Source organism: Crocodylus porosus, unplaced genomic scaffold (genome assembly GCF_001723895.1).
Source record: "Crocodylus porosus isolate Cpor-Errol unplaced genomic scaffold, CroPor_comp1, whole genome shotgun sequence".
In the NCBI taxonomy this organism is placed as follows: Eukaryota; Metazoa; Chordata; order Crocodylia; family Crocodylidae; genus Crocodylus; species Crocodylus porosus.
In genome coordinates this window covers 127,932,609-127,959,422 of record NW_017728886.1, presented here as the reverse complement: position 1 = coordinate 127,959,422, position 26,814 = coordinate 127,932,609, and the positions used below count along the sequence as shown (strand labels likewise).

Sequence of the window (26,814 nt, the reverse complement as noted above, 5' to 3'; positions counted from 1 at the left end):
GCCCAGAACTGGAAGCAGTACTCCAACTGCGGCCTGTCCAGTGCCGCATAGAGGGGGAGGATCACCTGTTTGGACCTGCTCGAGATGCATCTGTGGATGTTGACAGACTTGAGAGGGTCCAGAGGAGAGAAGCTCGTATGGTCAGGGGCTTACAGGACAAGCTCTATGAGAAGAGACTGAGGGACCTGGACCTCTTCAGCCTCTGCAAGAGAAGGCTGAGAGGTGATCTTGCTGCCGCCTACAAATTCATTAGGGAGATGCAGCAAGGGATCAGAGATGCTCCGTTCACCAGGGTGCCTCTTGGGGTAACAAGGAACAATGGTCACAAACTGACAGAGAGCAGATTAGGTTAGATATCAGGAAAAACTTCTTCATGGTAAGGGTGACCAAAATTTGGAATGGGCTTCCAACAGAAGTAGTGCTGTCCACTACCTTGGGGGTCTTTAAGGAAAGGCTGGATAGGCATCTGGCTGGGGTCATCTGACCCCAGCAGTCTTTCCCGCCTAGGCAGGGAGTCAGACTCAATGATCTACTGAGGTCCCTTCCGACTCTAGCATCTATTTATCTATGAAAATTAGGAGAAACAGCCCTTTTGGATACCAGAATATTGTACTTCTGAATTGAAAAGCACACAGATTATTGGTTACCAGCTACTTCAAAACTTAATATGAACTTTTAAAAAGTATTTCCTGTTAATATTGATTTACTGGCTCTCTCCTGGCAAGGAGAGACAGTCATACTCTTGGGTTGGCTTAATGTATGAAGGCCAAGATGCTGGAAGAATACTTACTTTTGACTTGCTGTTCAGGGGCTTTGATGTGAGTAACCATTCCTGGCATGTTTACACTATTTCTGTGCAGGTATTTCAGGAAGACATCAGCATTTCTTCGAGCCAGTGTGCAAGCCTGGAAAAAGGTTTAGTAGAAATATTTAGGAAAAAAAACAACTTATTTTTTATGAGTATACATTGTCACGTGTTTATGAATATAAATGCATATAAATGCAAGCCACTTTTTTTGCTGCCTGCCATATCCTAGTTTACAAAGAACAGCCTAAATGATTACCTTCTAAACCAACAGCAGTTGATTCAGGACCAAATTATCTGGCACCGAGTACTGGTACATTGGTTTATACCTGAGGGCACTGAAAAAGAAATCATCTCTGTGAACCTTGAAGTATGACTCAGAGCGCATGGAGCGGTGTGTTTTGCTTATGTGTCATTCAGAATTATTTATTATGTAGACCAAATGCACAAGCTTCAAGTAATTGTAACTGTTTTATTTTTTTTCTTCTTCTGTATAACTGCTGCGCGGCACTCTCACATTTATGTAACCTTGAAGTCTTAACTAGTAAGCTAAATAAGCGCTTTGTATTTTTCTCTGTTGGCATTAAGCTACACATGCGCATTTTGTAGATTTCATTTCTTATCTAGAAGTGTTATTTTTGCAGAAATGAAACTTATGTAAAAAGTCTGCCTAGCAATTACCATGTAAAAGAAACTATCCTATCCCTGTATGCTCAGCTTATATCATAGTTAGTGTCACAGAGGCAGTCCAACCAACATCTATAAAGAGGCAAAGAAACAGAAAACAGCAGAGACGACGACCGGAAAACTCTATAGGCCCGATCACCCTATAGACCGGTTCTTAGCCTCTCCGTCTGGGCGTATCCCAGCGAAGACAAAGGCCTCGAAAATCCGACAACTAACAACGATTCACCGTGTTACAGTTTTGTACTGTATATCCCATTCATGAGCTGTTGACCAGTTCTGGGACTACGGAGCCGGCAGCCGCACCTAGCTTTGGACTTGTTCCACTGTTGGAATGCAAGGGCTGGCTCTAGAACCTCGTAAACCAACGGACACCCTATAAATTAAGAAACATTAACAACTTACTCTAAGTCTTCTACTTGTGCCAACTCGGTGAACCCCGACGGCGGCTATAAAGCTACCTCCAATCCTGCCCCACAAGCCGCGCGCTCACACAGCTCCGCAAAGCCCGCTAGCCCGGCATTCCGCCACAATAATCACCTGGATACTGTAAAACATCCATTGCTGTTTTAAACAAAAGAACCCAAAAATTCTTCTGCTGAAGTGAAACCAGAAGTATTCAGTGTTTTCAAAGTCTTAAAAACATTCAAACCCAAGAGGAGCATTATCTTCCTAACCTGAACTTTTCAATACACATCAGCTTCTATCTATCTATCTATCTATATCTATCTATCTATATGGACTTGAAGTCTTATTCATAGTGGAAGAACAGATAAAAATACTACCTTAAAAGGCCAGGTGAACACAGCACAGATATATCCAATAGCAAGCTCACTTAAGCTGGTAGTTTGTCAAATATTTTTTTAACAAGAGACTAGAAATGTATACACTTCCAACTGAAAAATCCATGTGATATGGTGCTATTAACTGTGCTAATAAATTGTCTTTTTAGAGTCTTCACTAATCAGGATCAGAGTCTATAAGGCTTTGAGGTCTGGGTGAGGTATTGCAAAATCCTTCATGAAGGCTAAGAAAGAAACATGCTGTATGGCAGGAAAAAATATGCATTTTACTTCTATTATTCAAGGTATTAAGCACCTCACTTACATTAATCATTAGTTGGAACAAGCATCTTTCATTCATCTGCAGAGTTCTACTATCTCCATGCCTTATTTTACAAAAGGAGGGTCTAAATTATTACCTTCCACGTCAACAGCAGTTAGTCCCGGATTACATTATCTGGCAGTGACTAGCACTAGGATTACATGAAGACCTAACAACCATCAATTCCTTGATCTAAGCCATTTCCTGATTCCTTTATCTGACAGTATCAACAAAGCATGCTAGACACCAGCACTAACCTCTGAAAATGCTGCTTGCTTCATCAAGTTGCCATCTATACTTGGTTCCAGCTGTTTTGATTAGTAGCCAAGTACTGAGTATAACTGGCCTATCAGATTAACTTGGGAGGGCAGGGGGAAAGGAAAAATACTGGGACCTTGTGCTCAGATAGCTGTTGACTAGATACATGTCCACAGGATTGAAGGTATTAATATTTACTGAATGTTAAGGCTTTACTTGACTTCATGCATAATGTCCACATAAGCTACACAAGAACACAGAAACCATGCAGAATGAGGCTGCTACACAAGAACAATGAAGAATGAGGTTTTCCATACAGCAACTTGCCTGCTCCTGGGAATGGCTTTGAGGCACAGGGAGACACTGTTTGAGAGACTGTCCTACATTTTGAAAAGGAACTTCTAAGAACTCTGGAAGCAGTAGCCATTTGAAACAGGAGTCCCACTGCACTCAGGCCACAACTGTCTATACCAGGGTGCTCAACCTCCGGCCCATGGGCCAAATGCAGCCCATGTAGCCTTGAAATCTGGCCCATGGGGCTCCTCACAGGTTGTGAAATTTGGCAGCAGTGGCAGTACCGCCACCCCGCCCTGCTGCCAAAGAAGTCCAAGCCCCACAGTGTGTTGGAGGTAGACTATGACCCTTCCCTCTGCTCAGCCAGATCAGAGTCAGGCCATGCCCCCTTCCATCTGGGCTTCGGCTGGGCCACACCTCCTTCCTCTCCATGCCCCCAGGCCCAGGCCATGCCCACTTTACTCCACTCAGCAAAGTTGGGCCCTTCCTTCTGCAGGGCTGGGTCATGGCCATGCCTCTTCTTCCTCTCCTGTGGGGCTAAATCAGGACCAGGTGGAGGCTGGCCAAAACCCCTTTAACCATGAGGTTGGATTAGGTTCAGGCTGCCATGTCTCTCCACTGATGGCCAGATGGGGCCCCACAAGCTCCAGCTCACAAAGGATTGGGCACTGTTCACCTGGTCCGCTGACCAAAGAAGGTTGAGCACCACTGATCTACCCTACCTGCTAAAGCTGAAATTAAAGTATCTACTAAACAACCTAGAATTTTTATTCAATTGATTTTCTTATCACAAAACAAGAAGTTGCATGTCATTTCCTATGTAACCACAGTTCACAATGATCACAGAACTATTTACATGTTACTGGCTTCATTTTTCATGTGCTAAGTACTTCAAGTTTTCCAGAGTACACCACAGTGATGAAATACAAAAATCTTTACCTTCAGGAATGCTTCTTTTTGTTCAAGGTGCTTGCTTATCATAGGAGTCACATGATCTGTTTCAGAGTTGGGACCGAGCTTGTCTGCCCCCCCACACCAGTCTTCTTCCCGCTTATATTCCTGTTCCAGGCTCTCCAGCACACTGCATACCTGCCAGCCAAGAGGACACATACGCAGTGAACAACTATGATTTGAGTGGGAATACTAGTTAAGGCTAGTGGGAATACCCAGAAATCATGAGCTACTGACATCTAATCCCACATCTTACACGCATGGACTTTGGAGAAGTCATTTACCATATTCAGACAGACTTAAATATAAGACCCGACTTCAATAATTAGATTTTATATATGGAAAATTATAACAAATTTCTTCCCTATGCAGCCCCTTTCTCCCCTGCCGCTTACTGTCAGACCCTGCTCTCCTTGGGCAAATGAAAGTGAGGAATTTAAAAACAATGACCTTGGAAATAAACATGCCTGTAATAATTTGCACAGAGGCGAATTACTATGGATACTAGACCTGTGTGAATAGGGAAGTATTTGATTCAGATTTGGCCGATTTGGAAGACAGTGGTTTGATTTGGTGATTCGAATCAGTGTCCCCATTCGATTCGGCTGAATTGGAATTGGAGATTTGGCACTGATTCAGAAATTCGGATCAGCTGGGGAAAGGCAGGCACAGCTGGGCAGCTACACCTTCTCCCACAGCTCTTCCAGCCATGCCTGCCTCTCCCCATGCAGGGAAAGCCTCAGGAGAAGCCCCCATGGCCGCCCTGCTTGGCCCCATTCCCAGCTCGACGCCAACCTCCTGGCACTTTAAAAAAAATAAAGAATAAAAAAAGCCCTGCACTCATGGGCTGTAGCAGTGGTGATCAGGGCCTCTGGAGGGTCATGGCAGAGCCCCCCCATGCATGGCGGAGCAGTGGGGATTGCCTCCTCTCAACCTAGCACCTGTGTGGCAGCTGCCCCATGGCATGGGTGCAGCGCGGCTCGACAGGGCGCTGCACGCTGTCTGAGAGCTGGGGCTGAGTGGTGCCAGACTCTAGCTGACAGGTGGAACAGCCCCAGCTCCCAGACAATGAGTGGCACCCTGCCACGCCGCACTGCACCCACGCGATGCAACAGCTGCCACACAGGTGCCAAGTCAGGGGGGCATCCCCACTGCCCCCCAGTAGGCCACGCTCCGTGGGGGTCTCTGCCATGAGCTCCCAGAGGTCCCGATCATGACTGCTACATCTGGTGATTGCGGGACTTTTTTTTTTTTTTTTTTTAAAGTGCTGGGCAGAGGATAGGACTGGGCAGCCATGGGGACTTCTCCTGCAGTTCCCCCTGCCTGGAGAGAGGCAGGCACGGCCAAAGGAGCAGTGGAAGACCCTGCAGCTGCCCAGCTGTGTCTGCCTCTCCCCAACTGATCTGAATCTCTGAATCTTTTCCAAATTGATTCAGAGGCTTCAGATTCAATTTGGACCTTTTAATGGGTCTCCCGCTTTGGAGATCTGGCTGCTAAATTGGGCTGAATCTCCTCCAAATCAAACTGGTGACCAAAGCTTTGCACAGCCCTAACAGATACTCATATACTTAATTCATCCAGAATTTATTAATTTTACCATTTTTGAAACTGCTGCAAGTTTTAGTACAGGTACTCCATGAAGACACTTTCAAGCAGCACCTTTGTATCTACTTCTATTAAATTTTATGCATCCCAGGCCCAATTAGCCAAAAACTAATTCCAAATCCAAGAGTCCAGAACCATAAGTGGCCCTACTACTGGCAAACATCCTCCACCCCCATCTGGGGCTTCAGATATTCCCAAAAGCAGGCACCCTACTTGCAGACCCAAACCCGGAGGCTTAAGGTTGAGATGCCCCTGAGTTTTGCTTGCCCTCAGCCGTAAGGCCCCAGGGGCAAGGCAGGGAGAAGTTGCCTAATTCCATAAAGTGGGCTTTAAGCCAAGACCTTCCCACCACTCCAGCATCTAAATGGGAGGTTTACTATACATTACCTTGGCAAGTACCATCCCTGTGCCAGGAGAGCAGTCTTCCCCAGTGCGACTAGTAAAACTGTCTCCATGGTCATGGCATTTCCCTTGCCAGGTAAGCATAGACTATACTTGATCTGAGCCTTCAAGAGGCTGAGAAGCAATATGAACCATGCGTGATATTAGTCCAAAGCCAAAAGACACATGATTTACACAGAGTTCATTGGACTGAATCCAAGGAGAGCCAATAACATTTCAAGCTATAGTGACCCCACAGCTCAGCACTGCTCAATGTGTGTGTGTACTCCAGATACCACCCACAAAGGATACATGTGCTAATAAGCCCCCCACTCAGGATTGAAACCAGGTGTTCAATGTCATGAGCCCTTGGATCCTCTAATAATTTATAGGCAGATGAGGCACAGGGCAACCTGGTCCAGCTTCACCTCCTGGTGAGTGGGGCCACGCTAATCATATGCAACAGGCTGAGCGAGAAGGCTGAGGAATACACTTCGAAGATTCTGGGTGAACTGTTATGGGCTCCATTTGGGGATGTTTTCCAAACAGTTAAGGCTAGTGAAGAAATGGGGATCACTGGAAATGGGAAAGAAAGGCACAATGGAGTAGCTTATCATGACTTAAAAAGACTCGGCACTAAGGGGGTGCTATCATATACCTTATTCAGATGGGTTCTGCTAACCTATCCTTGTGGTAGGTGCCCATCAGCATATCTACCTAATATGAGCCATGTGTTTTAATCATGCTCAGTGTTGGCTGAATTGAATGAGCTTCACAGCTGAGTTCCATTACTGAGCATATACTGCTTTTGGCAGAAGTTTAATGCTAGACAATATGTTTAATTAGGTTAAGAGAGGAACATTTGTATGCCAATGTAAGACGAGGAGCTCCCCCTTTTGTCTCCCACTGACTGGGAGGAGAAAGGGAAAACTGTCTTATATTTGAGTAAATACAATAATTTTAACTCTGTTTTCCATTTCCCATATGCAATACTGGGAGTTACCACTACTCACCCCATTGAAGTCATGTGGTTTTAAGCTCACAATATACTTGGAAGATTAAATGCACAATGTGTGTGCTCTGATTCACGTAAAAAAAAAAATCACAACATTGAGCCACAATTTGAGGTAATTTATGAGAAAATACACATACTCATCAATGGCAATGGCCTTCCAGAAAAATAAAATATTTCATGTTAAAAGTAGGACTTCAGATCAAGCCAGTATGATTTCAAATGTCCCTCTCAAAAGACAGGCAGACAGCTAAACTCAGTTGTAACTAATCTGTACCTGAAGTCTTTCTTTTGGGGTTTTTTTAAACAGGAACATTTAAGGTACACATGAAATCATCAAAACCTGAATAAATAACTTTTCACAAACATATCTTAATAACCGATGCGCTTGTTTTTCACTCAGAATAGAAAATGAAGCCAAACTACCTAAACTGAAGTTTTATTAGAGTCAGCTCCAAATTATTAGTTCTTATTCAACATAATGCAGCATGCTGTCTGTGTTTCCAAGACAGTATGGAAATATCTCAACCATACTTTAAACTAAAGGCGACATTTCTGGTCATGTTTCATTTTGTGAGCTTTAAATTAGTATATCTGTTCCTCCATCCACAGCTTATTCTATATGATGAAAAATAACTCTTTATTTTGCTAGCCACGCCTGGAATGACCCATTCTTATACCTGTTCCGAAGTTTTATAGAAGGCAACAGAGGCATTCACGAGTTTGAGTCGGTCCTCCATCTTGAGCATCAGCTGCTGCCAATGTGAAGCAACCTTCTCAGCACATTCCCTGATCATATCCATGTCGTAATGATTTGCCTGTAGCATTGCCTCTGCTTTCTGCTGTACCTGCAGTGCACTTTGATGTGTTTTCTAGTAAATTGAAATTAAAATATTGGTTTAAATAAGCAGGTTCATTTAAATACTCGAAATCCTGGCTTTGCTTTTCTACACTCACCAAGTAACTTTCTACATACCTGAAACTTGCAAAGGAAATAAAGAACTAACAGCAGTTTGCAGCCTAACTTATTCCATACAAATAACTGAAGTAATCCGTTAGGGATTCAACATCAAATTTACAATGACTATCAGGTCACTGGCAGTAGCAACTGCATAGTAACAGAAACCACAGCAGCCAATTATGCATCCAAAGTTGCAATCCACATCTTCAGTAATTATGACCCCCAGTCTGTGGTTTGTTTGTTTTTTTGGACTGGATTGGTAGGAAGTTGGAGAAGAGAACTGTCCAGGGCTTGATTAACTGTTGTCAAAGTTTCTCTTCCCAGAAACTAATTGTGTACAAGACTTTACATACTTATTTGGCAGGAAAATCAAAATTCTAGGCAATGTGAACTGAGCCTGATTATTTATTACTCAGTATGAGAAAACTTAAGACTTGGGTCCCTGATCTAGAACTTTTTAAATTGAAGCCTACTTGTCTGAAGTTTTAGCTTTGAATTCATATGACCATATTATTGTCCAAAACATTTTCATTAAGTTCATAAACTACTACCAGGAATGAAAAACATTAATAGCTCAAAAAATAAAGCTTTTCAGAATTAAAACATACACATTGGGAACTGCAAACAGCATGGGGAAACTAAACATGCCACAGAATACCAACAGAACAGAAGGCATTTACCATACACTGAAATACTTTAAGAAGGTTCCTAACCAACAGACATGAATTAAGTTTTCCTATGAAGCAGAATTCCCCCTCCTCCATGTGATATATGCTGCCACCGGTGACCTAAATTTCATAGGAGTACATGAAAAGGCTTAAACATTCAATTTTTATTTGGTTTCAATGTTTTTGTTCATTTTTTGTAATACAAGGTCAAATTAACATTATTAACATGGATGGACTGAATTTAAGCTCAACCAATGAAATCTTCAGAAGATATTATAGAAAAGAATTTTTTTTTTCCAAAGGCTGTAAAATTAATTGAAGCAGAACAAAAGTCAGAGACCATAGCATACAGCCATTTATCTCTATTGATACTTTTTTGCATACATCCATCTTTGCAACCTAGCCAAAACATTATCTTAGCAACTTAAATCGACAGCAACTTATTCTGAAATACTGTTTGCAATAGTTATTCAATTCAATTTGTTAAAAGATATTGCAAATACAATTCTGGTACTCAGTTACTACTAATTTCACCTTGGTAGAAACAAGCAATACACTCATGAAAATCTCATAAAGTAGAACCCCTGCTATGCAGAATTCCCTTTCCTGGTCACAGCTCTTCCCATTACGAATCCATTTCGTGTACTTAACACAAGTACATGTATTTTTATGCTCATCTTTTTGCTACCACTCAAGAGGAAAGATATCCATTTAAAAGGTATATGAATTATTAAATCTTTTTCTAATGCTACCTACTGTTTTGTGATGAGCCACTCCCTACAACTGGATGATTACCAGTTTCTCAAGTCCTCACCTCTATTGCATGCTGGAACTGTTCATGTTCCCGCTGTAGCTGTTCAGCTTCCTGCAATGAGCTAGCAGTGATAAGGCCAGCATTTAACATGGACTCCCCATTTCGGATCCAGCCAAGCACCTGCAACACACCAGAAAACAGCACAGTTTACAAGTACTCCTTTGATCATTAAGACAAATGTAGTTTCTATAGACTATTAGCTTAATAGGGTCTCTCCTTTTAGCATTACCTAAGAAAGATTTGTTCTACACCACAATATCATTGCTTGTGCCTAGAAAGTAACAGTAAAGATCAAAGTTACAGGCAACATTTTAACAGCTAATATATTCAGTTTTGCTTACTGGGCACTAGGTTTCAGATCAAGAATGAAAATGAACTGGATGTAGCTTACTAAATGCATATGAAACATAAGAAATGTTCTATTACTAAGTCTTTCCCTCACCCTTTAAACTTGCTACAAGTCTGACAGTACATAGAACCTGCTGGGATCACCTGAGGCACTGAAGTAAACAGTCTCAGCAACTTGGCTTTTGGTTTATTGTTTGAGGACCTACCAGAAAAAAATGGGTTGGAAACAATAAGAGGAGAAAAGCAGCCAAAGTATGCAGTAATCCTGGAAATAAAACGTGTAGCATTATGTAAGTAATCAGCTTATATCCACTGTACCTTGAAGTACCTGATACAGCACATCGGGTGGTGCCCCTGCATTTGAAGCATGATTCAAGTCTTTCAACTTGAAAAATTTGAGGTTCTTAAGGCCTTTTAAAGTTTGACTCTTTAAAGAAGCACACCCTTTAAAAGTTCTGCCCTCTTCTCCAAGGTTCTGTTCTACTCTGCTTTTAGACTCCACTCCAACCTCTAGGTTACTTGGTAGCTTCCACACAAGAGGCTTCTACCAGCATCTCTCTCAGGAAGCCAAGTTACCCTGAAGAGAGCTGAACCTAGTTAAGTAAGGCTCAGATCCCTCTAATCCCAGCAACCTGTACAAAAACTATACCACTAATGAGACCAGGATCTAGATCTAATGTGGTGTGATCCACTGCCTCCAGTGTTTCTGCAAGGCCTATCTGTTAACCTGCTGGACTCAGAGTTCAGAGCTTCTCTAAGCATTTTGCCTTTCTGAAAGTTTTAACCAATGCTTGTGTGAGAGCACTTCTACACTTGTACCAAATGAAAAACAGTCACAACCTCTGTAAGATTAAATTTTTTCATCCTATTTGGTTTTAGTGTCACCAGAATATGGAAGAAAAATATGGGGAAAGAAATTCCAAGCTCATATCACTAATGCAAAAACTGTGGTGGCTGCAAATGGTTTGAGTGCAGAATATTCTAGTTATTTAAATTGGCCTACCACTCTTATACCGCCCAGTCCCACACAAGGAAACATTTTAACTTATGATTGTCTTTAAAAAAAAATCTTGTTCTTACGGTCAGCAGAAAAGTTGTTAACACTCACTTAGGGAAAGGAAACCCCAAAACAAGTCAAGAAAATTTAAACCTACTATTCAAGCCTTCTATATTTAGATTCAATATAGAAGGTGAAAATGCAATATTAAGGAACCTCAAACTTAACCATATTATTCCCACCCTGCCTAGTGGGGTCTACAAAGAACAGTGCAGCAGCAGTTTTAGTAAAGGTAGCAGAGTGTGTAAAAACAATTATGAAACGAGTTAAGAGTCTTTGCTATACAGAGACTACCCTTCTGTGCCATCATCTATGCTTACACCCAGTTTAACAGTAAATCTAGCAGGAAATCACAGTAATTGAACAGACTAAATCATGTGTTCAGTACTTCAAGGCCACACTACACACATATAAAACAAACTGAAAAGGATGTTTACTCTGTCATGTTACTCTCCAAGAGTACACCTGCTGTGACCTGCTGAGCCACAAAGCCTTTTCCACTTCAGAGGAAACTGCAAGTAGCCCTGCTTCCTTACTTACAAAAAAGTGTGCATTTTTAAGGTCACTGAAGGGGAAAAAATAATGGTCAAAGGGGAAAAATAGTGGTCATCAAAACTTCAACTTGTTTGATTCATAGTTGATACACTTTAGCTTCATACAGTTTATACCCTGAAGACTGGAGAAGTAGGCTGAGTACTTGGACAATTTCAGAGTACCTGGATGAAGAGGTAAAGTTTTAGTTTTTAAAATACATGTACATACTATTAATTCAAACCATCTCATTTCTTTCACAATTCAAGTCTCTCTAAAGAACATGACAAATCAAGAATTGTGATATTAAGTTTAGCTTAACCTCTATATTGAATGGGGTGAGTATAATAGCCCGTTACTCTAGCACCTAGTGACTAGCCCTATGGGGTACCAATCTCTCTTTCATCTAGTATAAATCAGAATTATATGTAATTTATTATGAAAAACTTAATCTATGTATCCTGGGTTGGATGCACAAATTTCCTTATTACTGTTCACAAAACTTACATAATGAAAAAAGGATGCAAAAATAGCATGCGTGTGTACACATACTATCGCCTGGCTGAAAGATGCATGTTGTTAAATTACATTAATGTAGTAATTATGCAGTAATGAAATATAACTGTTCCAGATGTAGGTAAGTGTATTAACAATTCTGTTAGCAACATTTTGTGCAGAATATATGGGCTCTGCTTTCCTTAAGTGGCAGGTCCAATTCTACTCCTTTCAAGTTAAATCAGTGCCTCCTGCTAACTTTGCCAGGAGAAAGGTCTGCTTCTTATGCTAACATCTATCAACTAGTTACACCAGTGTTTCCAGTGCTTTAAGTGAAGCAAACATTTCTACTTTTGTTAGATTTGCTAGGGGTTCAGAAGATGGATAATACACCTACGGCTTACAAGATGCATTCTACACACCGATCACAAAGGTGACACTGATATCATTCAGCAGTGTTCTTCTGCCAACAGCTGTAACTCACAACTTAGGAATAAAGCTGTCAAGATGCAGTGTCGTGATCAGCGATACACATCAAACTCAATGTTCCCTCTCACCCCTTGCTTGCCACCTTATACACAACAGCAGCTTATGAAACACCATATACTGCAGTCAGTGTTTACAGTGACTGCAGCATCCAACTAAGCATCAACCCAATACATTATAGAAAATGAGGTTCTTCAAATATCACTGGAAAGGAGATGAAGAATGGAGGTAATAATAAATCTCTGCATTCAGGTGTAAGTTGTACTGGCTTAATATCATACTCAATTGACTCTCTGCTTTCATTCTCACAGGACAGCATGTAACAAAAGAACCCAAGGCTGCTGGAAATAAATCACTGTTAAATCTCAACCTCACTCTTTCACTTTACAACAGTAGCTGGCATCTTGCAGTTTAACAGGTTATGCCTCCAGCATAGTTTGAAAGCTGGCCAACTTTCACGTACCCTGAAAGATCTGAAGGTTTAAACTACAGTGGAACACACATGGGTAATCTGTACACCACGTAGACAAGCAATTCTTTGCGTTTCTTGTGTTTTGTGCACTTTCCATTTGCTGTGCCCATACTCCAGGATCCCCCTTTCCATCTGCCCATTCTTCTTCCTGGGCAGCAATCATGGAGGGAGCCAACATTTTAAATTGTATTATGATTATGTCAGGAGATGTGGGTGTTAGGGGTGTTACTGGAAGCTGTCAACTGGTAAACAAGTCGCATAACTGGACAATGAGCAGGTAACATTTGGACAGAGGAAGACCATTAATGCCAAGCCTCATTTTGCCTGGAAGTGAAATTTATCCAGCTGTTGTTGATCACTTCTGCTTATGTGCGTCTCAAGCACTCTATGCAAACTTAAACCTTAGAGTTTAGGGAAGCAGTAAAAGGAACTTTATTGTACTGCAAGAAAGATAGAAAAAAAAGGAGGAACAATGCAATACTCAAAGTATTTATGCTAAGCGTCAAGTAGCACTGGTCTCTTGGATAAATATTAGTCAGCATGCAAAACATCTACTCCTGATTCTTCTCAAACAGCTAGCAGTAACAAAAAAAATACAAAAAACAAATTAAAATAAAAAATTACAAGTGGATAGATGCTGAACTGAGGCTAAAATCTTGCAAGAAATTGCTGTAAGTGACAAACTGTACCTCTTCCATGCTATTTCCATGGATACGACCCATTCATATTCCGCAACACAGTCATATCTACTTAATACCTTCACAGTTACAAACAATACACAGCACATATTTAGTTCATACCTGTTTGACTTCAGCCTGCAGGTGGCGCAGCTGCACACACTGTTCCAAGTGTTTCCGATGCTGTTCTGCTGCTAAGTCCAGCTCCTGCTGCTTCTCGTGAAGAAATTCCAATAGATCCTGAACACGAGTTGCCATGTCTACGTCTCGGTCACAAAGCAGCTCTACACCTGTAAACAGCCATTCATTTTAAAAAGTCACACAGCAGGGTTTTCAGAGAAGTTAAATCTCTTTGTTATTATGTACAATGAAAATGGCTAGTATTTTTTTTTTTAAACAGCCAAGCCACACAGAATATTTTAAGTAAAATATTTCCATACTCTTTAGAATGAGCTACAAGATCTTAGGAACTCTGGAGAATTCTGCTATGGATTGGAGTCTGCAACAGGATAATTACCAAAAAAAGTGAAAAGATCATATAAACTGAAATAATATGTTGTTGCTTTAAAAGCTTAAAGTGCAACTTAAATACCATCAATGCATGACTGCTCTTGAATTACAATACTGCATACTCTTGTTTATTCTTTCTACTTCTTGCTGCATTATCCAGACTTTTGTTCTTTAAAAGGAAGGAATTTATGGAATCAATACCCAACTTGCTAGATATTAGCGCACTTCAACTATCTTACATAGGGGCTGTGACATGGTTTTCAAATCATAGGAGCTAAATACCACCCTCCTTTGACTAACAGAAATTAATGCCATTTTTAGATGCCTTATAGGCTGAGATGTGAAGATAATTAACTAGAAGGTGGGACAGAGTCATCTTACCAGAAGCCTGCACTTCATTGACATATTGCAGCAGATCTTGTCCTTGGTGGATGACATCGAAGGTCAGGTTATTCATGGTCAAGGCCTTGTCTGCGTGGTGCTGGAGCCTCTGTTCTGCTATCGTAAGATCTTCGGTGTCAAAGTCATTCATCTGCTGAGAGAGCTCATCATTCCATGATTCAAGGTCTGAAATTATCTGATAAAGAGAGAGAGAGAATGTGTCAGATGACTGGACAAACTTGCCCAATGTTGCACTACTGAGTAACAAGGTGAGGAATGCAAAAAGGTCACCTCTTCCATCTACTCTTATCACTGTTAACTACTTAGTAACTTTTAGCAATGCCTTCAAGCTGCAGAAAGCTGCTGACTGGTAAAAATATGGGCTTTCTGAGCAAGTTTGGAAGCTAGTCATCAGCCAATAAATTGGGTGAGCAATCAAAGAAAGATCAGCTGACTTGGGAGCTACAGGATAGTCTTCACTGCAGTGCTGTCCAGTTCAGTGCTGCATATTCTAATGATGCAATTACATCACCTGTAGAAAATTTGACTAACCTGTCTATGCCCAAGCCTTAAAGAAATACATTTGGGTATAACTCCTCTTCTTACTTGTAGTGACAGTGACAAGTAGTAAATCTGTATGCCAGTTTAGCCCTCAGCTACTTAAGAAGTCTTAAATTAATTTAAAAACAAATCACTAACTCCAAACCCTTCTGGGCAGGAATAGTCAGGTTGCATGAGCACAATCAGTTAGTAGCCGGATGACAAACTTGAGTAAATAGGTTGGGTATTTTAGGATGAAAAGCAAAAATGAAATATACATATATATTACATATACCACAAAGAAAATCTTACTTTTGAAATCTTGCTATGAATTGTACCAAAGCACGAGTTTCATCTTAGATTTGTGACTCTGAGTCCAACTCAGTCATCAGTTAAACAGCAGCTCCTTTTAAAACTAAATAAATTAACCTGACTATAAGAAAAGTGCTTTTCCCATACAGCAAATTTTAAATTACCAGGTCCCTGGTAGCTCCTGCCACTGATCCTAGTAACATGTAACAACTACATGTTACACCTATGCTGTGATGAATGTGTTAACTGCAGCATAAGTGGGCACAGTGCTACATGTGCACCCAATTAAAGTGTCATTAAATGTTTCACATAGGATACAGAACATTTCTACGGCTGGTTTATATGGTACCTTAAATTTAAATGTGCAGCTGGAGCTGACAATCAACTAACTATCATCAGTCCCAGGGCCAAGACTGGCCCAGGGTCTAGAACAGTCCTGGGAATGACAATCAGCTGATTGTTGGCCACAGCCAGAGGCTGGGGCAAGAAAACGTTTCACAGGACTTTAAACTCAATGCCTGGAAGTCCTAGCTGGGCTAAAAGAAGTGAAGGATCTGAGTCTCCTGCTGGGGAAGTTGAAGGGCTTCCCTCACAAGGACTTTAAACCCCATGCCTGGCATCTTTGGCTGGGCTGCTGGGCATGGGGTTTAAAGTTCCCAGCAGGAGAAACAGTTCAGCTCCCCACAATTTTTTTCACCTGGTAGCCTGACCAGATCCGCTGGGAACAGGATTTTGACAAACAGTTCCAGAGCAGAGGCTGTCTGGTCAAGGTCAACAATCAGCTTAGTGACTGGTTGGAAAGGCTCAGGTGAACCAGACCCAGGGCTGTCAAGTCAGGGCTGACATTCAGCTAATTGTCAGTCATGGCCTCAGACTACACTGGAGCCAGTTTGAGTTGCCAGGTCATAGCTGAGAATCAGCTAGTTGTTGGCCCTAGACCAAATTGCTGGTGCAGGGGAAGCCTGGGATTATGATCCTGGGTTTCCGCTGCACTGACAAGTAGTTATGGCATGATTAGGATCAATTCCCTGATCTTAAAATCATGCTTCCTGCCATGCACATGTGATGGGGCAGGAGGCACAATTGCTGGAAATGTAGATCAGAGCCTCTCTCACTATTCAGTGAATATACCAAGAGCCTCGGGCACGAAAAGTTCAACAGAAAGTAAAGATATCAGTATTTTTAAATGAAGAACAACACTTATTTTAAGAAAAGGAAATACAGTATCCCAGTCAAATATCTGCAAACCCCACAGATGAGTATGGGTTAGGTTCTTCTGAGCCAGGCTGGAAAGAGGTGAACAATATTACGCTAATGAGCCTGTTTCATAAGAGAAATTGCAAAGAGTGATAAACTGGTACTGACATAAGAAAACTCAAACTATCAAACAGTGGCCCAAAAGGTGCTGTGGGGACTGCAAATGCAGGGAATAAGACAAATGGGCACCAGCAGTGCCAAGCATAAACAGGTAGACCACACTGACTAAGCTAGTTTCCCCCAAAAGTAAGCAGATGGCTGTCAAGTAGTATATGGCATCTTCCAAAATTGCAGCCCAATATGCAAGGCGCTGTAATATGCAGTGACAGCAGGTGCCAAAAGTAAGAAGAGGGGCTGCAAACAGCAGGTGGCAATTTCCACTCCCAGTAAGTTTTCTAAGATAAAAAGCTGGGTCACCACATTTAAGAGCAACCCAATAAAGGACGGTTTCATTTTTTAAAGGGAGTTCATTTGACAAAATGCAAAGAAAAGGTAACAGCCGTCTTCCTTCTGCAACTACTCACTCTGAGAAAAGTGTAGTTCCTCATTACTAGTCCTGACACTTCAACTTCCCTCCATCATCAAGACTCTTAACCTTCCCACAGTCACTCTCTTGTCATCAAACCACCTTTCAGGACCTCAAACACACAAGCATGAGATGCCATTATCTTCCAGTTAACCTCCCTCCACTCTACCCCTGCTGGAGAAAGACATCAGATCACCTCTGAACTGTTCTGAAATAACTCCCACCTGATGCTGCCAAACACCAAATACTCCTCTATAAACACGTTATGCTTTTTATAACTTAGAATCCTTGTCAACTAATATTCACCACTGCAAAAAATCCCAGTTTTATATGTCACCCAGCCACAACCAACTAATTACTTACAATTTGCATTTCCTCAGTAACATATCCACTACCAAGACATACATGGAGTTACTTAAATCACAAGCATACATTACAATTTTACAGGTGATATAGTATTACCTAGTAATTTATAATGGGCTGTATTATGGCTTGTGCATTAAGCACAATTTAACAAGTTCTGAAAGGAGAAATCAGGCAGTCAATTACACCTGAAGACACTGGACAGTATAATACAAAACAGAGTTAAACAAACCCAGTTCATAAGCTGAAGAACAAGGACACCAGCAAAATGAAAACTCAGGTAATTTCCTCATGAGAATTACAGACATTTTTAAAAGAAAATTAAGAACCCCAAGGACAATTTGTATAGGTTGATTTTCACAGTACAACTGTACTTCACACCTGTATGAAGATTGCTTCTCTGTCTTAAAATGGGAATAGGGTTTCTCACTCTACAAGGGAATAATAAACATTTCAATGCTTGCAGAGCTCTTGAGATATAAACTTATACAAGCATTAGCAAGTCATTTAACATTGATTAAATCAAGTTTAGTGATGACACTTAATAAGAAAGAACAGCGTGAATACAGGTGACCTCAGAATTCAAGGGTTTGCTTGTGGCTATATGCTCTAATTTAGTTTTGGTAACAGCAAATCTCAAAGAAAGTTCCCAAAACTTTCACAAGAAAAGCGTTATGAAACATTACTCAACAGTAACCATGCACAGTCTCAATAGCTACACATCAGTTTAGACTTAATATTTACTAAGTGTTTAAAAAAAATCAGTAGTTATGACAGTCCTTTTCAATTAGCTATAATATAACATTGCAGATGTGCAACTGTTTAGAAAAACAAACTTTTCTCTTTTCCTTTGTCAATGCTGAAGGAAATTTAATAGTAAATACTACAAACAGTTAAGTTATAACAAAGCAGAGTTTTGCTATTGTTCAACGTCTGTTTCTATTTTAGGGTGGTATATTTTAAGTTCTATGAAGTCACCATGCTACTTCAAAAAGCCTATAAAAATTGAAGATAGTTTTAGCAGGACAAGTTTGTGATCATTTGATTTGATAGTTTCCAAAATATACCATCCCTACTCTGCAAAACAGCAATTTATATAATCTCCCACTGGTTATCTTGTTTATACTTGAGACTCAAACTAGGGCTCTGACCCTCCTCAAATATATCTCAATCAGTGCATGCAACTACCACGTCTGTGAGGAACAACATGAAGAAATTATTTGTGGCAAGTTCAAGTTGGTTTGTCCCAACACATTCACCCAAACTGACCAAAGTGAAAGCAGGTAGCAAGATTATAAGGCAGACATTATATCTGTAGCAGTACAAAGACTGCTTCAAAAGTTATGAGGTTAGATACGCACATTTGTTGTAGCGCTATAAAAATCGCAGAGGTGCTACATATATGTTCCTGCATGAAACAATATTGTCTGTAGCACAACTCTTTTTAGCCATGGGCAATGCCTGTATGATTAAATACATTTTAATAGGAGCTGTCCCAGGCTCTGAGCATTCCACAATACTGTGCTCCCACCCCTTGCTTCAAAGGAACAACTGTCTAGTCACAGCCATGAACCTGGGGCCTTGGCTATACAGTATTTCTGTTTATCTGGGTCTGCCACCCTGGGACTAATAATCCAGGCTGGTCAAGCCTGGCCTGAAGCTTCCAGTAGGATCTAATCCTAATCCTCCATCCACTCCCTGTCAACATAGTGGCCACCTGACCTGGGTGAGCTGACTCTCCACATCTCCCATATAAGCCTCTGATCTAGAATTGGAAGTGTCCAGGCAACAGGACTCTCAAACCTGATCCCAGACTGTTTTGCTGTTCCCTCCAGCCTGCTCTCCAACTCCACTCTGCCTGATCTCCTAACTTCCCGACTTCCTCTGCTCTCAGGTTGACTTACTAACTTCCTGACCCATCTTGTCCCTGGATTCTGCTCACTGCTCCTGACCCTGGGATGGCAACTTGATTCTCAAATGGCCACAGGCCTGGCCACCCATGACTCAAAGTAACAGCAGCCTGCTGCCTAGAGAGCATGCCTCTATAGCAACTTTTTACAGGGTACTGTGAACATATGTATGCCCTCATAATGCTGTATTTTTGTAGTGCTACAAGTTGTAGCATTTATAGCACTATAAATGCATGTCTGTCCATAGCTTAAGATTTTTGACATCATTTAGGTTTCCCAATAATCATAAATACAGTAATGTGGTGGCTAGAGGTGTTATTAGAGATACTGAACTTCAGCAATAAACATGCACTGTAAAATTACCCACAGTAAGGCTCAAACAAGCCTACAGGCATATTGCTTGCTCTTTGCATTCCTTCTGCAGGAAGTTGATTTTGGAAATCTTCCTCCAAAACCTTTCGTTTTTTCTTCATAATCAATATTTTTCTACTGCTCTGAAATCCAAAACAACTAAAATTTTACTTTAGACACCCTGTCAAAGTAATTAGCATTAACTGAACAGAGGCAAGATCAAAGTGCCTGCTAGACAATTAGGGTAACTAGATTGTGTTTTCCTTCTTCCATTGTTCAGAAAACCGTGAGTGATCAAAGGGAAACAAGCTGTAGTGTAATTTCTTCAAGGGGTTGCTGTTACACAAGGTCCCTTCTCACAAGTCACTTGTAACTTTCTTTTAATTTTTTTTGAGGGCCAAGTTAGAAATTATGGCAGGGGTGGAAAAAACACAGCAGATGTGGACTAAACCCCTTTACAATGGTGGAAGAACCAAATTGGACCTGACTTTTCCTGAGCCTCCACACTTCCACTTCCTTGCTCTTCCTCATCTAACTGAAGATACTCCTCAAAGCCATCATGGTCACATTTCTCTATGACTCCCCTCAAGGCTTACTGGAGGTCAAAGGAATGGTACTATTGCATATGGATATCCACAAAGCAAGGAGCACTAGCATTGCAATGTGACCTATGCTAGAGCATTGGTACACATCTGAGCTGTGGATAGAAACACAGGGTCAGAGCAGTGAATGGATATGTTAGAACAGTTTGGGGAGAAGGTGAACATCCCTCAGTGCTGAAAGAACAGGTTAGGGACTACTTAGAAATGCTGGGTGTGTACAAGTCCATGGAGCCAGATGGGATGCACCCAAGGGTGCTGAGGGAGTTGCCAGATGTGACTGCAGAGCCATTGCCCATCATCTTTGAAAACTCATGAAAAGGTGATTAGGAACAGTCAGCATGGATTCACCAGGGACAAATCATGCTTGACCAACCCGATTACCTTCTATGACAAGCTGACTGGCTCTGTGGATGTGGGGAGACTGGTGGATGTGGTGCACCTTCATTTTAGCAGCTATACTGCACTGACATAGCTGTGCTAGCAAAAACTTACATTACATACTGAGCTTTCTTCAGGATGCCTTTGTTCCATTTTAACTCATGTTGTTTTGGCAGCAGTTTAAGATATTCTGAAACAGCATAATTACTATGGCTGTGCGAAATGGCACCGTTCCATTTCGATGGAACAGCATTTTGTTTCGAATTTCGTTTAAATTCGAAACAGCTATTCTGTTTCATTTTGTCAAACCAGTTTTGCTGTTTCACCCATAGGCTATAATGGGGAAGCTCGAAACAGCCTATAACTGTCATTTCTGGCCTGCTTTGGATGAAACTTGCAAGAATGGTAGCCCCTTCTGAGAGCATGGTGCCTACTAAGTTTCAAGCAGATAGGTGCGGGGGGGGGGGTCGGAGAAACTGCGCCTCAAAGTCTTGAAAGCAAAACTCATGTCACATGCACAGCTGGGTCAGAACTGCAGGCATGCTAGCCCCTGCTGAGGCCACAAAGCCTACCAAGTTTCAAGGAGATCGGTGCAGAGGTTTGGGGGAAACTGTACCTCAAGCTGCAGACAAGCAAAACTTGTGACATGGGTGACACTGTGTGTGTTAAGGAGCAACAGGGTGAGAGCTGTAGGCCTGCTAGCACCTGCTGGGCCATGAAGCCAGCTTTCAAGGAGATAGGTGCAGGGGTTCTGGGGCCCTGCGCTTCTAGCTGCTGACAGGCAAAACTTGTGCGATGTCTTGGGGCACAGGGGGTGGGGGGGGAAACTACCGCAGGTCTGGCTCCTAGGCCCTGCTGTGGCCACAAAACTTGCCAGCTGTTAAGCAGATAGGAGATGGGGGGCGTTCTGGGGCCGTGCAACCCTAGCTGCTGACAGGCAGAACTCGTGACATGGGTGGGTGACACTGTGTGGGTGTGTTAAGGTGCACCCTCACTCAACTGACACCAAGGCAGAAAGCAGGGCAGTACAAACAATGCTGCCCTTTTTATGCAGTTTTTCCATCCCTCCCCCAGAGTACTGGGATTGGAAGGGACCTCAGGAAAGGATGATAGTCACTGGCCAGCTACAAAGTTAATAATGAAAGCACTCCTTCCCCCCCACTTTCCCCTTCCTCTCCTTACTTTAGTTTGTTTTCCTTCAGGAAAACCCAGCTTGAGCTTCAAAAGGCAAAACGTTTAAAAAATTTTGAAACGTTTCAACTTGCCTCGTTTCGTTTCAAGGCTATTTTGAAGCTCTCTGTTTCATTTCGATTTCGCTGTTTCGAGCTCGAAATGAGTCAAAACAGCATTGAAACAAAACTGCCGGCGAAATTTTGCACAGCCCTAATAACTACCCCAAAAATCTGTGTCCTCACATGGGGTGTAATATATAATTAGAGTGGTGTAACTGTACCAGCATAACTAAACTGGTTAATTTCTCATAAAGAAAAACCCAAAGCCATCTGACCATGATCATGCAGGAAGCCCATAGAAAGGAGAAAGTGAACTCAAGGTTCTGCAAGTCCAAAGCCAGTATCATAACCACTCCAGCATCCTTCTTAAGTTGCTCTATCACTGTCCCTTCCTTTAAAGCATCACCTTGACTTACACCCGATGAGTTCCCACATCATCTTCCCATCTCTGCAGCCTGCTGTCCCCACTCATGGGGAGAACAAGGCACTGCTGGAAAAGCAGAAAGACCGGCAGTAAGAGAGGTACAGTGAAGCAAATGTGAGGGAACCAAAGCACCTGGCTATGGCTGATATAGGTAAAAAGGACAAGGTGGTGAGAGAGAAGAGCTGGGCTGAAGTAAAAATTCACATTTTCTCAGCCTTTAAAACCTAGATTAAGACCCCAAAACTTCACTAATGAAGTCAACTTTGTTCACTGATAAGCTGGTGGCAGCTAAACTTCAGCAAATAAGGAAGAGAATATGAAGTTAAAGAACTTCCCCAAACCACCCCAAACCTACTCCACCCAGGCCACCCCATACTTCCTAAATGTCACTATTCTTGCTGAAACATTGCTTTCACTTGCCTGTTGCTTCTATATATGCCACCAGAATGCTGACAATCCTTATAGCAAGACACCTGCTATGGTCTCTGGGGGTGCCTATACATGAGTTCTGAGGCTGCTTCAATGCTGGAATTCTGGCGCATTGCAGCAGACTTGATTAATCTTAATCCCCCACACTTAAAAATTGCAGTGGGGGCACTTAAAGGCTTGAATGAGCTTAAGCATGGTACCCACGCTGCCATTTTTAAGTGCAGGGATGATGGTACATGAGACACAGCAGTGCATTAGTTACAACAGCTCTTGGAGCTGCTCTAATTAAAACATTGCTCCCTCCTCACCCCCAGAACAAGTGTAAAAGTGCCCTGGTAGACCAATTCACTGCTGAGATGAGACATAGCTGATCCTTCAAAGTATACATGGACTACTTCTAAGTATCAAGTACAGTTCTCCCAACCTTGTCCTGCTAATGCTCAGACTGTTCAAGGCAGGTACACCTAGGTAATGAGAGCAGGTGGAATCCACGTACCCAAGTGCCACAACTCAAACTTTCAGACTGCACTACTTACACTGTCACATTATTAGGATGAGTTAAGGCTGGAAGAGATGATCTAGTCTCAACTCCTATATAAGAGGCTAGAGAATCTCTCTGAACCAGTTAACCTCCAAGATACCACACTACCCTACCTTACATCTCCATATTTAAGTCAAGAGGAGGGAAGAGGTGGGCACACAATTAGGGATTTTTAGCTTAAATCTTCTAGCTTTATTTTTCAGAAGCTGAAATGTAGCCATTTTTCATTACGTAGCCTTAACTCTGGAGTAGACTTAGGGTGGTGGGGAGAAGATGTGTTCTATAACTTGGAATTTTCTTGCTTATTTCACCACTCTCCACATACTGGAATGTCACCAGCCCATCAGTGAGCAGCATTTATTGTATTAATGAAATTTTGGGCAATTTAAATGAACTCATTCTTTGAATTCTTTAATTTAACTCAAATTAATAGTTAGAATTTTTCACACTTCCGTTTGAACTCCACAGCTTCTTTGACTTTTCTTAATAGGATTTAATATAATCTGGATTATTATGCTTCTGATTTCATACAAGTCCCTACACAAAGCCAGAAGCCTTTCATACCAATGTCAAGTCATCTGTTTCAAGTGCTGGACAATCTGCACGCTTGCAGGTTTGGGCAGGTTCTGCAGTAAAACTGTGTTGGCATACATTTTTAAAAAGTTACAAGAAGCTTTTTTTCATGCTACAGCCTAAGGCTTTTCAACCCTAGGAGTTATGAAGCATCTCTGAGGTCTAACATCCCTAAAATTATAGTTTGGCAGTGTGGAAAAGGAAGGGTTATCAAGAAGCAAGAGTACCCTGTTTTTGCATTAAAAACTTCGCTCAAAGATGAATTCTTTAATGCAACCCCCTAACGGAAATGAAGAGTTTGAGGACATAACTCCCAATTTAGAGAGCAAAAATTGCTCCAGTACGGGTAACTTACCTGAGACCACAAAAAAGAGTCTATCAAACACAGACAAAAAGTCCCGGGGCTCCCATGTCTGAACTCAGTCCATAATTGAGGGAAAAAACAGGTGAGGGCCTTTAACAGGGTTAAACACATGAGACCTAAATCTAGTATGTCTGTATCTTCAGGTGTTCAAATACAAATACAACATTTTAGTATACCTTATTCACTTAAGTAAACCCAGTTAAAATCAACAGGATGAAGCCATCAGGGACTCACATCTATTGCATCCCTTTCAAAAATACGTAGCTGCAGAAATAGTTCAAGCTTGATCTTGCGCTCCTGAAAAAGTTCTTCCATCTGAGACTGGGCTTCATCCAGCTGCTGTAGGACTGTCTCTATGTGGTTGATAGAGCTGTTGTGAGGGGTCTTGTTACTAGAAATTGCAGAATCCCTATTTAAAGTGGAAAGAAAGGAAAAGGAATATGAAAACACCAACAGGAATCAAATTACAAAAAAAGTGAGCTGCTACATGTTTGTGACAAAATTCTTTAAGAGAGGACCTTCCTAGTAGCATTGTTTATACTAATTGTTTTAAAGTATCACATGCTGCAATTGAGTGAAACATCAGCACAAGCTTTTTTTTCCTCTCTTGCTTATTTCTTCAACAGAGTTATATTTGTTTTTAGTACACATTTAAAATGCCTTTTTTAACAGCTAACATCTAAACCTATATTTAAAGCTAACTGTCAAGAAGTGAGAAAAATGGACATTTATTATACTGTATTTCCAAGAAATTAACAAAGCTGAATTAAACTGAAAACGAAATGTATTTCTATATTTAAGCATGCAGTGTGTATGCGCGCACGCACACGCACACGCACACACACACTGTAACATCCACTTTTGCAAGGTAGAAGAGTGCTTCAACATGGAAAGAGACCACGGAATTAAGTTAACAATAATAATGGAAAAGACCACATTGTTTCTACTTTAAAAAAAAAGTAAAAAAGTCATTTTGTGCCTTGTCTAACATAACTCTAAAAGGCTGGTCAGTTATTCAGTCATTCTTAGGCATGGTAGGTCAGACTGATGGGACAGAAGCTCACTCATATCACAAAAAAGGGTATTCTGTGAAAATGACACTGTCCTTTATGTGAAGCTAATGCTCAAGAGCTCAACTTCCTGAAAACAAAGAGTTAACTGAGATCAGCATAGAATCAAACAACTAATGGCATTGCTAATATTTACATTAAAGCCAGGTAACAGAGTACTCCCACCCCACCCCATACTAAACTAATAAGGATAATGATTCATGCAGTACTAGAAGGATACCAGAGAACAAAATTATAAAGAAATATGCTGAATGCTTTAGAATAAGGCAATCAAAGGATTTAATATCAATTTGTCTAAAAGCCATTACCTTAGTTGCTGAATAAGATCTTCCCCTTCCTTGATGACATTGACTGTCACTTGCAGAGTGGTCTGTTGCTGCTGACCAAAACGTTTGATCAGGTCTTGCACAGCCTCGACAGACTCTGCATACACATCATCAAGCAGCTCTTTCTGTAACTCTTCAAGCCATGTCCACAGCTACAACAGAAGAGGAAAGGACACCAGTGTCATGCAGGCAGACACTCCTCCATGTTCATCTCCTTGGGTAAAAGGAAACAGATGGGGGAAGCAACAGGATTTGCTTCCTTTTATAGGAAATTCCCATCTATTTTTCTTTTTTAAGACAGTGAACTAGTCTGCAAAGGAAGGTTTTTCCTTTGTGGAAAAAGCTGATTTTTATCCATGCTGTGAAGTCATCGTTTGCTTTCCCAGTTCCTGACTATATGGGAAAGTGTAGCACAGAATTCAGTCAGAATCCCATCTGCAGCTCTGTGGCATAGTTACTGGGAGGGAAATGCTATGGTAACAATCCCTGAGAGAAGGAAGGAAGGTAACAATCCCTGAGGGAGGGAGGGAAGGAAGGAAGGAAGGGAGCTGCATCTCAACAATCATCAAAATTTACACTGCCAGGTTAACATATACACGGTACTTTTAAGAGGTTGTAGAACACTAATCTGGCCAAAAGATGCATCAGAAAACAAAACCAAACCAAAAAAAAAAAAAAGCCTCCTTACACTTCTCTCTGCCTTCTGAACTGAGAAAAGGCAAGGCAATCAACGTAATATGAATCTATTTAATTCTTGTGATTATATTGTCCAATAGAGTACAGTCCCCTACTGAAACAAAGCAAAATATGCATTGGTTGAAATAACTGCAACTAAACTAATCTAATGAGCCTAATCACTTAAATCTTTGAAGTTTGTGTAACCCCAAACTGTTATAACACATTTTAGTTTATGGTGAAACAAATAGGTAAACACTTAGTGGTGTTGAATCAATGGTAACATAGCTTTGTTCCCCTTAAGTTGATAGACTAGGCTGCTAAAGCATGAGTATCTGTGAACACATTATGCCCCAACATTGTTAACCGCCAGACATCTATTGTTTAAAATAATCCAAATACTGTTCTCCAAGCAATGGAGAACACAATGACAGTAAAAATATTCCT

The 26,814-nt window shown here is 41.3% G+C and overlaps 1 protein-coding gene across 3 annotated transcripts in view; it reads right to left on the bottom strand.

The window, feature by feature from the left end:
- Window positions 1-26,814, bottom strand: part of TRIO (trio Rho guanine nucleotide exchange factor) — a 386,796-nt gene that overhangs the window by 157,488 nt on the left and 202,494 nt on the right. For all 3 annotated transcript variants that reach the window (XM_019541714.1, XM_019541721.1, XM_019541729.1), the window contains exons 12-19: window positions 25,675-25,844; window positions 24,531-24,705; window positions 14,495-14,690; window positions 13,727-13,893; window positions 9,538-9,657; window positions 7,775-7,966; window positions 4,085-4,234; window positions 791-905 (exon numbers count right to left, since the gene is read on the bottom strand). In XM_019541714.1, coding sequence (XP_019397259.1) covers window positions 791-905; window positions 4,085-4,234; window positions 7,775-7,966; window positions 9,538-9,657; window positions 13,727-13,893; window positions 14,495-14,690; window positions 24,531-24,705; window positions 25,675-25,844 — 1,285 coding nt within the window. The remainder of the gene's footprint in view (window positions 1-790; window positions 906-4,084; window positions 4,235-7,774; window positions 7,967-9,537; window positions 9,658-13,726; window positions 13,894-14,494; window positions 14,691-24,530; window positions 24,706-25,674; window positions 25,845-26,814) is intronic.